This window comes from Pinus tabuliformis, chromosome 3_2 (genome assembly GCF_031772625.1).
Source record: "Pinus tabuliformis cultivar Carrire ecotype Pingquan chromosome 3_2, CPIR1, whole genome shotgun sequence".
Classification (NCBI taxonomy): domain Eukaryota; kingdom Viridiplantae; phylum Streptophyta; class Pinopsida; order Pinales; family Pinaceae; genus Pinus; species Pinus tabuliformis.
In genome coordinates, this window is record NC_142302.1 from 314,283,708 (window position 1) to 314,300,398 (window position 16,691).

At 38.4% G+C, this 16,691-nt stretch overlaps 1 protein-coding gene across 1 annotated transcript in view; it reads right to left on the reverse strand.

The window, feature by feature from the left end:
* Positions 1–4,085: 4,085 nt before the first annotated feature.
* Positions 4,086–16,691, reverse strand: part of LOC149180793 (uncharacterized) — a 50,457-nt gene continuing 37,851 nt past the window's right edge. The window contains exon 2 of the mRNA XM_089416297.1: positions 4,086–4,481. Within this exon, the coding sequence (XP_089272423.1) occupies positions 4,252–4,481 (230 nt within the window). The 3' untranslated portion in view covers positions 4,086–4,251. The remainder of the gene's footprint in view (positions 4,482–16,691) is intronic.

Below are 16,691 nucleotides of genomic sequence, written 5' to 3' on the forward strand. Positions count from 1 at the left end.
CTGATTAGGGGGCTCAACTCACGTCACATTTTTATAAGAATCTCCTGAGGATGCATAATATCAAACAAAAAACATCTACTGCCTATCACCCTCAAGAAAATGGACAAGTAGAGGTTACAAATAGGGCATTGGGGAGCATCTTCACCAAGGTTGTGAGTAGCAATAGGATAAGTTGAGCAGACAAATTAGTGGAGGTCACTTGGGCCTATAACACCACTTGGAAGACAACTATTGGGTTCACTCCATATGATTTAGTTTATGGGAAGGAATCTATGCTATCTATTGAGTTTTAATATGAAACTTTGAGAATGGAATCCCAATTAGACTTAGATGTCACCAGAGCACAATAAGACAAGCTTCTCAAATTGAATGGCTTGGATGAGTTCAAAATGCAGACCCTCCTACACACTGAAGTTATAGAATTGCAAAGGAAGGTTTGGCATGATAAGCATATCAAGGAAAACATTTTTCAAGAAGGGGATTGGACCTTGTTATATGATTCTAGGTTCAAAGATTTTAAAGGAAAATTAATGACAAGATGGTTAGGCCCATACCTGGTAGAAAAATGTCATGACAATGGAGTTGTCCAAATCAAAACCATTGATGAGGAAGGGATCCCATTTCTTGTCAATGATTATAGGCTAAAGTTATACAAGAAACATATGTCTAAGTCAGAATTCATCAATACATCAGTAGAGAATTTAATTTGATTGGGAGTGGCATAGCTTTCAGTCCACAAAACTTTTAGATATTTATTTTGAAAAAAGAAAAAAAAAGGCTTGGATGAAAAACTCTGAAGCATATGAGGCCAACTCTTGGGTTGAAAACCTCTTTGAGGCAACCTAGGAGAAAAAAGAAGAAAAGAAAAAAATAAAGATCCGTAGGTGAAAACCTCCCTTGAGGCAGCAAGGGAAGGCATCCAGGTTCAAAACCTCCTCTGAGGTAGCCTGTGTGTATCAAGAAGAAAGAAACGAAAAGAAAAAAGAACAAAAAAAAAAAACAAAAGAGAAAACACAAGGAAAGAGTTTATACCATGTCTGCTGACTTTTTTTTCATTTTGCGAGATTATACACATTGGCATATTTCATGGCTATAGGGCCAAAATTCTCAAGATTTCCTTCATTATTCCATCCATCCACTTCCTGTACATCATCTCCATTCATGTGATGAAATACAAGGGTCGAGTTGGTAACTCATGCATATTGCTCCCTCCTCACATCTATACACTCAAGATGTGGATCCCCGTCATGTTGGTCCCTTTGACCATGGCACTTATCCATGAAGTCTTTTCCCCTCTGTACCATTATTATTCACTAACAGCTATCGATTTAAAGGTGGACTGATCAAATGTTACTTCTCCTTGGAGGTTGGAAACACTTAACAAGGTGATCCTTTAGCCACTCCTACCTAGGGAGGAAACACCATTGTGAGTTCAAAGCCCTAATTTTGGAAGGGAAATCTTATTTAAATGTTAGATAACCCTTTAAATTCAAGACTAGTACACTTAGATGTAAAAATTACTAATGTCCCTAATGATTAGTTGTTTTCACTAGAGTTTATGTTGTGATTGTCAAGTGGTTCCGCAGCCCAAGCTTTGGGCACCCTACCCACAGGTACCCAATGCATTTGAGAAGTATATTGGCACCCAGAGGTGAAGTATTGAGAGCCTTGGGTCTCCAAGCAATAGTAGCACATCACACCTACCCTTGGACACCTTCTGCACCCAGGATGTTCTCCCACATTGCATTACATTCGATGACTCTCCGGGATGATGCCCCTGGACTAGCATGCCCACAGGTCGACCTTAGCATTTCCTAAGAGATGGCGGTTGATCCAAAGCCTAGAGGAGGACGGTCTCAAACCTTGAGACAAAGGAGATCTAGCACCACCTTGGAAGCCCTCGGCATTGGAGCAAGGATTGACACTATGGCCATTTGGAGACCCATGAGACGACATTTTGTCCCCCAAGGTGAAATTTGGGGCCCACAGAGAGATTTGACATAAATGTGAAGGCCAACCTTCAATCGCAATTTTATAAGGCTTCTACACCTTGCTTGGCACCAAGAAGGTTCATTGCATGCCTCATATAGCCCTACGCATGGATTATGTCAGCATTTCAGCTCACAATTGTGGGAATTTCACTTGGTTTTATGTTTTGACTGGGGGTTAGCTTGTAATCCAATTCATCATTGAAATTTTACTTGAGATCTAGGGCCTTTCACGCTAATTAGACATTGTTCCTCCTCATATAAATAGAGGAGAGATCATCTTGTCAATCATCATCACTTGGACTTGGATAATTTGACCTCTTTAGAGATTTCAACCTCTTGTTCTAATGAGAAAGATGTGATCTATGGAGCGAAAATTGTCTTGAGCATTTGTTCATCTCTGGAGAGGTCACTTTGGATCAATAATTGTATTGTTTCATGCATAGTCTTGTAGGTACCTTGTTTATTGCAAATTTCTAATTTCATGTCTAATGTATGGAATGAATTGATGATCTAATGTAATTTTGTGCCCTAATTTTGTTGAAGATCAATTTATTGGAAACTAGGTCATATTATTGCATGCATTACTCATAGTATGATATGTGAATGGCAATCCCCTTGGTGATCTCATGTTAGCTCTCCCAAGTGATCTTTGATCCCCCACAAACGTGATAGTTAGGGTTTCGATGCTAGGGCATCAAAATATCCTTACTCTGCAAGATTAAATCAATTTTAACAATCAATAGACTCCATTGACCCTAGGACTATGCGCTGGCCCTCCTTGATGCTCTCCTTGATGCTGATCAACTCTACTCTTTATCCATAAATTTTCTCTCTTATTTCTCTTGACCTAATGTGGCCCCTTTAAGGCCAAGCAATCAAGACAAGGCTTGATGTGAATTCCCGGGGAAGAAGAATTTTCAGTGTAGAAGAGTCAATGTCAAGAGGATAGTGCTTGCCACAAAATCACCCCTTTTGATAGGCATTCAATTCAATTTCATCCATAAAAAATTTTGCCCTAGTTGTTTGCCCTAAGGTAAACCCTAGTTTGGTTTTAGCTTCAACTTGGGAGCATTTTCAGGCAAGTCTGAGATTTGGTAGGAAGGTGACCTCCAATCATGCTTCTTCATGTCTCACTTCTTATTCACTGCCCCTATCTCATTGATGGGTTCCCTACTGGGAGACACTTGGATGATTACAAAAGGTTGCAAATCCTCGTGGCACTGAGTCGAGTTGCTTGCCATCGCCATTTTTTGAAAACATTGATATAAAATCACCTTTCAGGAGTATCCTTCCCCTTATCTTAGAAGATTTGAGCAGTTTTAAGCAGGAATTGCCTTTGCTTGTGAAAGCCAAACACAGTGTTTTCCGTTGTGATGTTTGAGTCCCTTTAGATTGATGTGCAAGAGCATATGCCTGGTCTTGTGGCAATTTTTGAGGAGAGAACTTCCCAGTACCTGTGTTGTTCGTGTGATAACTCACTGACCTATGATGTATAAGCAGCATTTCAGGAAAAAATATCCATTAGATTTTTGAATGTTGGAAGCAGATGTATCCTCCTGCAGCCAATCTGGGAGCTCATCCTTTGTTCGTGATGGGCTTTAAATTTACCGGGTTAGAAAAATAGTTGTTCAAACAATTCACCAGATATAAAAACCAATCATTTTTAAAATTACAGGCTTCTTCACAACTATGGAGACTCAAAGTGGCAAAAAATGTCTAAACATTTCTGGAACCCAAAAGCATGATAATCTTCTAATAAATAAACTCACTCCATGTCAGCCTCAATAACCAAAAAAAAAGCCAATGAACAAGTTCGTTTTAACTCCAACATTAACATATACCAGAAAAACAAAAAGGTATTAGGAAGATAATTGCAGCAGGTTACAAAATTTTATAACTTACCCCAAACTAAGAAATGAGAGGCCTATGTTGGCATCCTTCAAATGAAAACTACTCAAGTTTTGCTGAACAACTTAGTATTATTTGTTTTACAAAGATCCAGTAAACTACACGAGAAGCATGAGATGCTTAATATCAGCCTCCTCAAATTCATAACAGATAAAGCTTTACTGCACTGCCACAGGAAAATCGACCTTAGAAAATGAATCAACATACATTTCAAATTAGTCCATAAATAATATTTGTAGCCAGAACAGAAACCATTGCCTTGAACATTAACTAATCTATACAGCATTTGGCATAACAACATTCCCTAATTCCTGTGCCTGAAAATATAATACAGTTGATAAGTTCTTTGCAATTAAAACTCATCTCTAAGGCCCAGTTCAGCCTCAAGATCATCATCTTCTTCAAATAGTTTCAGTAGGCGTGCATGTTGTTCTTCTCTCTTTTTCTTTTGCCATTTCTTATAAAGAACTGTTGCTATACCTACAACTGCCAGAATTGCAAAACATATGATCATGACATTAAGCCCCGAGTTGCTCTTAACAGAGACGTGTGCATCTCCATTTGTTGGATCATCAGACAAACCTGCAGACCATTGATGCACACAGAATAAGCCACATAAAACTCTCCACAAAGTATCTACGATGCTGTGCACCAAGTTTTCTACGATGTGCACACGAACTTCGAAGCAAACTAAATGCAGGAAAAAATGAAAACCTGCAACATATTCAAGGAATGCACCTTTGCTTTAAGAGATGGACAGCCAAACAATTTAATTGGGTGACATAGAATCAAAACACTACAGTGCTCTAACTATTATAAATCTTTGACTTAAATTAAGTGTATCATTTTTCTTTTCACTTTTTATTTTGAGGTAAAGCTCAGGGTTAAGACAACTCCATGTTTATTAGGCACATTCTCATCGTGTGTAATATACCCTTTAACGGCCAGATCACTGTGGCATAATCATTTTAAATGAAATAGTAAGGGGATGCAACATCTTGATACTTATGTTATGGTTTGCATCATGACAGTTTTGCACTTCAATGAAAACGGTTTGTGCCTAATCATTGCATATTAACAATTTTCATGAACACAGGAAAACTGGATTGCATTGACACGTGGGGATCCTTCTCCCAGAAAAATGTCCTAGGGGGTTGATCATTGTTCTTGCCCTAGAGTTTGAATATGCACCTTTTTGTGTTTTTATTTTTAGAAGGAAATTATTTATTACCCTTGCTTTGTCTAATTTCTATTATATTGAGATATGTGTAATCATTTCTTAAACTTAGCCTTAACTGAACCACATAAAGGTGGTATACATGAGTGGGCCTTGTTACAACAAAATCTAGCACCCCCACATGATATAAATTCGCACACATCAAGGGGCTAGTTTGTGCAACTCAAGTAGGCTACATATTGTCACTCGGTAGCTCTTCCTCTCTCTTTAGGTCAGCTCTTCCCCAACTCGAAAGGGGCGCTTCCCTAACAGGTGGCATTGCTAGGCTATAGGATGGGGCACAATGTGATTTAATGAAGAGTTAGTCTAAGAAAATTAGGTGGTAGTTGTAGCATATGAAATAGGATGGCAATAGAAATGAAATAAGCACAAGATAGGAAAATGAAGCACAAAAAAAAGGAATGCAAAGAAAAAGGAAAACAGTGCCAATCAATCATGTGCCAACAGAATCACAAGGCATTGGATAAAATGAGAGAACTAGTGAGTCATAAACAACTACTTGGAAGTAGGTCATATGGTAGAAGAGGGTTGTTTACAAAGAAACTATTTGATACATTCATCTTTGAGGTGTGTCTTGTTACCTGTTACCCACCACCAGTGGGTGGACCCCATAGGAGAATTTTTTTCTCCTAGATTTGTCTTTAGCCGGCAACCAGCAGCCCCTGACAGCCCCCAATGTAGCGATGCTATGCCAGATATCTCCGCTCCCTGAGCCAGTCATATGTCCCCTCGCTCATCTGTCGAGATCATATGTTTGAAGGTAGGTCATCCAATCCTAAAGGTACGATTTTCATTATGTAATTGGGTGCTTATGCTTGTTTTTCTTGGGCACACTTGGGTATGGATTACTGGGTGACATGGAAGGAGGAAGGGTTTCAACTGTAATCTTGTTCCCCTACCTCAACTGGGGAGTTAATCTTCAACCCTAGTCCCGTGAGATCTCCCCTACTGGCTTACAGCTTTAGGATGGGGATTACTTGGGAAACCCCGATTTAGGTAGCATGGTCCCATTTTCCTGTTCCACATTTTTCACTCTACTCCGCACATTACATACCCCATTTCATCATTCCCTCTCTGGGTCCACATGACCACTAGGTCCACAAGGCTCTAGTATCCCCCTCCCCTTATCCACATGTCTGTGTCAGCCCTGGAACGATACCCCGGAGGTTGATGTAACTAAAAAAAAAAAGATAAAAGCATAATATGTCCACATACAACAAGCAATGTACCAAAAAATGCAAAATATGGTCGGGACAATAAATTTAGCACGTGGGCAAAAGCCAAATGTGAGCTCTACCCTCTATCATTATGACCATCACCCTAGTTGCTAGGGCCCCTAAGAGTGCCCCCTGCATCATTAAGGAACCCGTGTATGTTCCAACCCTTGATGGGCGATGAACTGCCCCACCTTAAGGGGGAAATCACAATGATATCATACATATCATGCTCTCATTCCCTAGAGCCCCTGTTAGAAAATCAGAAAGACAGAAAGATTTTCTTGTTCTTGATAATTACTTGTGATGTTTCTTATTATTACGATTCTTTATATCTTCTTTCTTTAGTTCATTAAGTAATTACCAAAAGCAACAGCACATAAAACAATAGACACCAGATGTAGGCACATGCTAGGGGCAAAACCACCCTCAAGGGGAAAAACCTAGTTAAGATAATCCTTCCTTTCAATAGTATTCTTTGAGACTCTTCACCCTAGACCAAGACCAGACCTTCCCTCCACACCAAGTCAGCTTCCCAGAATTTCGACATCTTTCCAAAAACTTCGACTAGGCAACAATTTACGACAACTGGCAGCTTCTAGCAACAGTGAAACTTGGAAGACTTCGATCTCCCAATCCAAGACATGAAACAGAGAAAGAGAAACACCAAAATTTCGATTTTCCTTCTCTCCTTAGACTTCCCCAAACTCGCATTCACTTCGACTCTCCGGCAGCAGACTTCGCACCTTTTCCCAGCTACAAGACAACTTCGCACTTCTTCCCAGCTACAAGACAACTTCGCACTTCTTCCCAGCTACAAGAGATTTTCTCACTTCTTCCCAGTTACAGGAGAATTCGAACTTGTGTGAGAGAATGCTGCTCCAAATGAATTCAATGAGCTTGTTTTTATAAGCTTCTTGTGGGGTTGAATACGTTCCTTAGGCCGACTTGATCTTCTCTTAGGCCGACATGGTATGGAGGTTACATAATTCATATTTGACTCAATACTTAAACTTTTTACATGATTCAAAAGCCCAAGGAGGGTCTCTTTAAATTCACAATGACTCTATAGACTCAAAATAAATCCTAGAAGTCCTCAATGGGGACTTTGACCTAAAACATGGTGACCCAAGCATGAAACCCATGCTTTAATAAGTCACAATAATAATAATAATAATAATTCTTTTCTTTATTCTTTTGACAAGTACATTACATGATGACTCAAGTACATTAATGAATACCGAACATAGTTATTTTTTCCAACACTCCCTCTTAACTAGGGAGGTATTAATAATGTACAAATACAATGGAAGATCTCAAACTATATGAACCATGAAGAACTTTAGGCGCCGCAATGCCATGGACTAGATTTTTGACCAGGGCAATCTATCCAAACAGTCACTCAACAGTTTAGGCACCACAATGCCATATACTAGATTCCTGACCAACGCAATCTATCCAGGTGGGACTAAGATGGACTCAAGCTTTCAGCGCCTTTAGGTACCCTCGGGCTTACTTGCTAACCATCAACCCAAAAATCCAGGTGTGTATCCAAAACAAAGCTCTAACTAACACTACTTTTCCAACTTCAGGACCCAGACATCAACACAAAATGCCAGCCAAATGTCTTCCTAGGCAATGCTTCACTCACAAAGCCTCAGCACCCCTTGATCTAGCAGATCAAGAATGCCCAATCTCTCCCAATCAAACTGATTGGTAACCAACATGCTATCAAAACCTTCGAGAGATTCACCTGTTCAAACACAACCCCAATCAATAATAAACTTTCACATGTACATCATCAAAACAAGCCTTTGGGGTCATACTCAATGCTGCTCCTCAGCTCAGTAGGACTATCAACCGAATCTTTGATAGAAGATTCATCAATACTTTCTTTTCCTACTCCTCATGCAGCAACATATCCTCCAACATTCGTTCTTCATTTAAAATCAAGTTATGCCCTCCCTCTCAACCAGAAAGCATCATTTTATCCAAACTCCCTCTTAATCTTAGGAAGTTCTCTTCTATTCATGCTTTCTTAGGGAGATCAGCTTCTTCTTTTTGTCATCGAAGAATCTTTCGTGGCTTCCAACCATATCAGAGTTATCATCATCCCCATCATGCTTATCACATCAATGAGCATCTTCACCATATTGAAGATTGTGTACCTACACAACTTAAATAGCAAGTACAACCAAATCTACGAAAGCATGATGTTAGCCATATCAGAATTACGGAAGCATTTCATCTTTATACATATCAGATACCCAAACTTAATTACAAACAAAAGACATATACTCTTCAACATCTTGCTAAGGACTTTATCATAAACCCTAGACTACTTCATAATCATTCCATCTAGGGTTTCAATGTTTCTTCCAAAGGTATGACATACCTTCCTTCAACATATCGCAAACCCTAGAAACAATTCACACAAATATAGATCTACAAGGCATATAACAACCTTTCAAATTCATATGTTAAACTTATCGCTAGGGATTCATACAAATCCTAGATTTCATACAAAAGAATCAATCAAAGTCAATCACAGCTTAGTCATTAACCTGACCAGCTTCCACTAGGGTTAGTTGTAAACCCTAGATTTCTGATCAATATTCAAAACTCAAATTTCAACAATCTTTCACAAATCTCAAATTATCATATTGCCACCATTCATCAGAGATTTCTACTTCGACTAAGGTCCAACTCCAAAACCCTAGAATTCCATTTTCACAATTTCAACAATCTTACACAAATCTCAAATCATCATATTTTAGAGATTTTACTTTGACTAAGGTTCAACTCCAAAACCCTAGAATTCCATTTTCACAATTTCAACAATCATTAAATACATAGATCTCAGATTGTTACATTTCACACTAGATAATGTTACTACTAGGATTTAACTACAAAGCCCTATATTTTCATTTTCAACAATCATTTAATAGATTTCAGATTGTTATATCACACATACTAGACAATTTAACTTCACTAGGGTTTAGCTATAAAACCCTAGATTTCCAAATATCATCATCCTAGAATCTCAGACAAGGATTTCCATTAAATCCTAAGACTTATGACCATCAATAACTAGGTCAACACACATATCTAGGAATTCATACATATAATACATAATCATATCATATGTCCGACAACATTAATATATCCGACCTAGACCAAGCTAGGGTTTCCACCAAAAGGACATATCTATATATGCCTAGATTTCATCATCATGCAAATGCATTTCATATCATGTGTTAGTCAAACCCAACTTCACAATGATCAATAAGAGTTAGATATACAAAGTTACAAACTAGATTAGACTAGGTTTGATCAGACAAACACACATATCAAGGAAATCATTTCTATGAAAATATAAGGGTCTTGCTCACACATTCCACCAAACTCTAATGAGCTTGCTCACACATTCCACCAAACCCTAATGAGCTAGGGTTTCAATGTAGAAACGTAGGAAAACCAACATTACCAAAACTTCAAAGGTTCGGGATTTTAGACCTTATCATTCAACCTTAACAAGTTAGATTTTCCCGATCATACCAAAATCCCAAACATGACATCAAATAGCATTTCACAATCACCCTAAGGAGTTTAGGGTTTTCAGACATTCACATTAACATACCCAAAAACCTGTCTAGGGTTCTACAAAATCAGTTAAGAATATGAGTGGGGTGGGTAGATTTATCAAGAGATGAATCACCCAAACAAGAATCACTATGATTCAATATAGGTAAACATAACAATGTTAGTAATAGATTATCAAATGAATAATCCTTTCAATCAATGTATTAAAGCATACCTTAGTTCCTTGACCAACCATGTCTTGAGAGATCCTACTTCATACTACTTGCAGATGATTTTCCTAATCAAGACAATAGAGGGAGAATGGTGATTAGTATTTAAGATAAGCAAAAACTAAATGAATTCATGAACTCAAAGATTGAAAGGAAATGAGATACTTATCTTTGGGAGTTGTTGGGGGCTCCCTCCAAAGCTTGAGGGACACCTACAAACTTATAAAAACAATAAAAATATCTTTTCCAAAAATATGTTAAAACCTATAAATTCTAAAACACATAAAACAAGATATATAAAGCTACAAGCAAAGGACTTAGTTGTGTAAGTCCCTAATGTCTGACTCTTCGGGCTTGACTTTCTTTGAGTCTCCTTCTTCAGCAAAGTTGGCTTGATCCCTTCCTCAAGATCCAAGCCCGCTAGAGGATCATATTGACACTTGTAGGGGAAGCATTGAGAGCCATGGGTTTCCATCATGTGACAGGGCATTATCTCATGCCATGGGTAGCCTTAGCACCCGCAGTAGCTTGTTCACTGCCCACATTATATGAGAGATGATGCCCTTGGACCCGAAGTGCCCCCAATCAGCGTAGCATTGTATACAAGGTTTGGCAGCTAATCTGAGGCCTAGAGGAGGTTTGTCTCATCCTGAGACATGGGCAAGCACCATCTTTTGTGCCCTCATTTGGAGTAGTCTACAGGCTTATTCTTCATCAGGAGACCCATGAGACCATTCTTCGTGCCCTTGAAGGTTGAGCCACTTCAGAGCACCACATGATGTTTTTATTGGAGATCAAGGGGCCACCCCCTTATGAAGCCCTCTTCTTCATCATGGCACCTTGAGGACTTGATTAGGCCTTCCAACGGCCATCCTTCACCATTGCTACATCATTTCGACTTCACTTTGGATGGCTTATCTTACACTTTTATGGCTAGCTATTTAGTGGGCTTGTCACCAAAGTTATTGTTATTTTGCACATTAAGGTGAATTTAGGGGCATCTTATGCTAATTCAAACTCTTAGAGGCTCGTATAAATAAAGTGAGACCTCATTTGTATCAAACATCATCATCACTTCTTGGATATAATTCTCTTGGAGGAATTTCACACTTTTCTCTTAGTTGTCTATTGGAGATCTCTTAATGCATTTCGATATTTTTGGAGCTGAAATTTCATTTTTTCTTGGAACCATCTTCTTGATCTTGGATTGGATATATCTCTTGGTATCTTGTAAGTAACCTTGTTGAAGGTTTTTACATGAAAAATGTCTAATGTGTGGAAATTTTGTAACTAACTCTTTCTTTTGTGCCCTAATTATTGAATATTATTTTAAATATTGTTAGATTGCAAATTTGTGCATATTAAAAATTGATAACAAGTAGATGAATGTTCCTAGTGGAGTAAAACTTGTTTTTCTTCCATAAAAATCCATAGATCTTGGATGAGTAAATGTTAAAAAGTTCTTTCTAGGGCATCACTAATTTTGAATCACAGACTCTGTAGCCCAAGGGTGCGGCACTAGTCCAAGAAAATTTGGTGGTCACCCCCCTTCTCCTTCTATTTTTCTCCTTTTTCAAAATTTCGGCCCCTACCCTAGACAGCTAGTTAGGGCTGCCTGCGAATTTCATTAGAGGGGTGATCTTGGAAATATGTTTGGATAGCCATTTGCATTGGTGTCTCCTCTAGTGGCCCTCCAAGTTTGGAGCAATTACCATGGTTGGTTCACAATAAAACTCAAGCCTTAGCTACATATTTGGAAGCCATCTTGAACGTCTTGGGTTGGAGGTCTTATTGAGGGTCATTGGCACATAAAACTCTGAGAAATCAATCATTCTTGACCCCTTCCTATCCTAAGCTTGACCTAGTGATCATATTGGAGGACTTCCTCTCACAATTACTCAAAAACCCTTGGTCTTGCTTGGATTTATTTCTAGGTATCTCTAGTAGAGCAAAACCCCTATTTTGAAGAGGACTCATCTTGCAAAGCCCCTAGAGTGGTCTTCCCGCACCTTGAAAGTTTGGATCCTAGGCATACTCTTTATTATTGAATATCCCTAACCCTAGGTCTAGGTCTTCCTCATAGGTCTTTCTTGGAGAGCCCTTAGCTTCTATTGACGCATTGAGCCTCTCCTTGAATGGGCCTTGGAAATCACTTCTTGCCTTGTCATTGATCCTATCATTTCGAGTGATTTCCTTCATATCAAGACTCCTCCCATCCGTGAAAGTTTGTAAAGAGAAGGGGACATTGGCTAAGGTGACAATGGGTCTTTGTCCCATTGTTGTCATTTGGTCTAGCAGTTGTCCCTTAGGTACCCCTCCTAGGACCCTTCTAGATTGTGTGGCAACATTCTTGGCGTCGTTGTCGGGGAGGAAGCAGGTCTACCTCCTTAATTCAATATTTGAAGAGGTGTTTCTTATAATGACAATATATACATCAAAGTCAATGCTGTAGGGTGGAGCAAGCATCTCTTAAGGAACCTTGAATTTACCCTAGTGACTCCACAATTCTTTGTTATGCAAATATTAAGGAAATGTCCCACCCCATTGTTCCCTATAATGAAAAGGATCAAGGGATCATTGACCATCTTAAACTTGCTTCATTCAAACCATTGAACTTTGATCAAAGTAAATGAATCTTGACATGAGTTTCCTCCACCATACAGCTTCCTTTCCTACTTCTCATGCAGCAACATATTCTATAAATAGATCTGGCTCTTTCTTATCTCAGCATCCCTTCAAAATGCATTCTCCAATTTCTTCTCTCACTCGTGGCCTTCACTAAAACTTACAGTTGCTAGTCCTAGTCTAGTGCATGACACATGAAGTAGAAAACCATATCCATCACTCCCCTTAACCAGGGAGGATCTAATTTTCATCCAAGGTCGCTCTCAACTTAGGGAGATTTCTTTCATTCAAGCTCTCTCTTAACTTAATGGGAAATGCATTCTCCAATTTCTTCTCTCACTCGTGGCCTTCACTAAAACTTACAGTTGCTAGTCCTAGTCTAGTGCATGACACATGAAGTAGAAAACCATATCCATCACTCCCCTTAACCAGGGAGGATCTAATTTTCATCCAAGGTCGCTCTCAACTTAGGGAGATTTCTTTCATTCAAGCTCTCTCTTAACTTAATGGGCTGAACTTCTTTTCTACGACATCGGAGAATCTTTCATGGCTTCCATCCTTTCAATCAGAGTTATCATGACCATTAAAACTTTCTTCATCATGCTTATTATATCAACTTTACTTTACGAGCATCTTCATCATCTTGAAGATTATGTACCCGTACAACTTAGATAGCAAGTACAACCAAATCTATAGAAGCATGAAGTTAACCATATCAAAATCATGGAAGCATTTAGCTTTAGATATCAAATATTCAAACTTAGTTACACATACTTTTCAACTTCTTGCTAGGGTTTTTGTCATAAACCCTAGACTATATCATCAAAACTTTGAGCATTTCATAACAACCTTCATTACATCTAGGGTTTCAATGTTTCTTCCAGAGGTATGACATGCCCTACTACAAACCATTGCAAACCCTAAAAGAAAATCAAATAAATATAGATCTATAATCCATCTAACAACTTTTAGAATTCATATGTTAGACTTACAATAGGATTTAGAGCAAAACCCTAGATTTCATACATGAGCTTTAACAATCAAGATCAATCACGGCTCAATTCAAAGTAACAACATGACAAGTTTCCACTAGGGTTTGTTGCAAACCCTAGATTCTACTAATTCTCAACAATCATAACTAAAATTCAGATTTTAGAATCTTACACAAATCTCAAGTTATCACATTGTCATCATATATAAGAGATTTGGACTTCTACCAAGGTTTAGTTACAAAACCCTAGAATTCACAAATACTATCATCCTTCGACTAGGGCTTAGTTCCAAACCCTAGGACGCATGACCATTAACAATTAGGTCAACTCATACATCTAGGATTTCATCATCATGCACAAACATATCATAACATGTGTTAGTCAAACCCAAAGACACAAATATCAATAAAAGTTAGACATATAACAAACTTGATCAGACTAGGGTTTGATCGGACAAACACACACATGCCAAGGATTTCATTTCTAGGACATTATAAGGGTCTTGCTTATACATTCTAACAAACCCTAATGATCTAGGGTTTCAATACAAAACATAGCAAAGCCTAATACTTCAAAGGCTTGGGATTTCAGACATTACCACTCAACCCTAACAAGTTAGGGTCTCACTAACCATGTCAAAACCCCAAACATGTCATCATCAAAGCATCAAGCATATTCTCTAGACTTCAACAATAACCCTAAGTAGGCTAGGGTTTCACACATTATCATCGACATACCCTTGAGTTAGGGTTTTTCACAATGAACCTCTCTAGGGTTCCACAAGAGTAATCAAAAGATATGAGGAGGGTAGATTTATCTAATGATGAATCACCCAATCAAGAATCTTTAAGATTCAAGAAAGTTAGACACAATGATGTTAGCAATAGTTTATCAAGAATGAATATAAAGAGAGCAAAAACTTGTAGTTCAAAACATACCTCTTGTTTCTTAACAAACCTAATAATTCCAATGCTTTGTCTTGTGAGGCCTTCTTCCTTGAGTCTTCAACAAGTTTTTCCTAAACAGGGAAAATATGAGTGGAAATGTGATTATTATTTAATGCAAACAAAACTGGACAAGTAAGGAAAACTAAAAATGAAACAGGTAGTAAGATACTTATCTTTGAAGGTTGGTGAGGGCTCCCTCCAAGCTTGAGGGATACCTATAACCATAAGAACAAAATAAAAATGTTTTTACAAAATATGTTAAACCTACAAATACTAAAAACCAAAAATAAAATAACTACAGCTTAAATCAAAGGACTAAGTAGTGTAAGTCCATTAAATCCAGTTCTTCGGGCTTAGTCTTCTTTAGAAATCCTTCTTCAACTACATTGGCTTGATCCCTGCTTCTTTTCTTGTTCTTCGGATTGTCAGGACAGTCACTTCTATAGTGACCTATTTTGTGGCATTGATAGCATTCTATCTTGGACATATCGACCTTCCTTCTTGGCCCTCTTGACTTCTTGGAGTTTCCTTTCTTGTGAGAAGCGGAGTATGCATTTGAAACCTTTTCTTCTTCATTGTTGGATACTAATGAGATTCTCATTTCTTCTTGGGTGCAAGCATTCCATAATTGCTCGAAGGTAGGAGCTTCTTTCCAACTGTTGAGACCTAAAGCAAAAGAACTCCAAGTAGGTGGTAATCCCAATAATGCAGTGATTACTAGCTCCTTTTCCAGTACAATTTCATCTATGGCTTGAAGTTCATCTCTAATTCTAGATATCCTCACAAAGAAGGAAGCCACAGTATCATCCTTTGTCATTTTTGTAGTCCTTAACTCATTCTTTAAACTTTCTACTTGATCGATGTTCTCGATAGTGAATAATTTTGACAAAGCTTCATACATTTCTTGAGCATGGTCTATATTCGAAATGTATGGGACAAGATTGTCCTTTATGCTTTCTACCATCAATGCCATCGCCAATATATCTGACTCTCTATACTTCACCTTGTCTACCTCACTGGTTTCTTCAGTAGGTCTCTTCAACCTTCCTTTGACTAAATTCAAGACCTTGTACTTTTCAAGAATGAGGTCAATTCTCTTCTTCCAAGACCTACAGTTTGATGCTCCTTCCAATTTGTTCTCTCTTTATTATGTTAGACATTGTCCTTGAAGATAGTGAGTTTCTTCTCTTATAAGAGCTCCTTCTATGATCCCTTGATCAATCCTTTAGATTCCTTCCAATAGATACTCAAAACTGCCTTTTTCCTCCTTCACCTTAGCTCTGAAACCATGTTAGAAAATCAAAAAGGCAGAAAGATTTTCTTATATAGATAATTACTTGTGATTCTTTTATCTTTTAGGATATCAAGCAATTACCAAGACAATAACACAAGGACAACAGATGTAATCGGATAGCCAAGGAAAAACCCCTATCTAGGAGAAAATCCAATCAATAATTCTTCCTTCAATAGTTTCTCGAGATAATCCAAGACTCTAGACCCAGACAGAGACCCCCTCCACACCAAGTCAGCCCTCAATCTTTCTTGCAGATGACAACCCTTTACAAGCAACTTCGACCTGGAAGCAGCAGCTTCGACCCAGTAGCAGCTTCAACCCAGCATCAGCTTCAACCAAACTTGGAGATCTTCGATCTCCCTTTATACACCTCATAACTGAGTGAGACTTGTCCCAAAATTTCAATCTTGAGGTCTTCTCTCCTTCTAGAAACTCGCACATATTTCCAGCTCCTTTTCTAGCCCTTTACCAACTTCACCCTTTTCCAGCTTCCAGCTTCATAGAATGAGATGCTTTAAATGAATTTGAACTACCTTGTGTTAATAGCCTTCCAGGGAGGTCGAATTGCTTGTCTTGAGCTCGACTTGATCTTCATGAGGCCAACTGGATGTGGAGGAGACTAAATTCATTTTTGACTCAAAAATAATTCGTTTTACATGATTCGAAGCCCA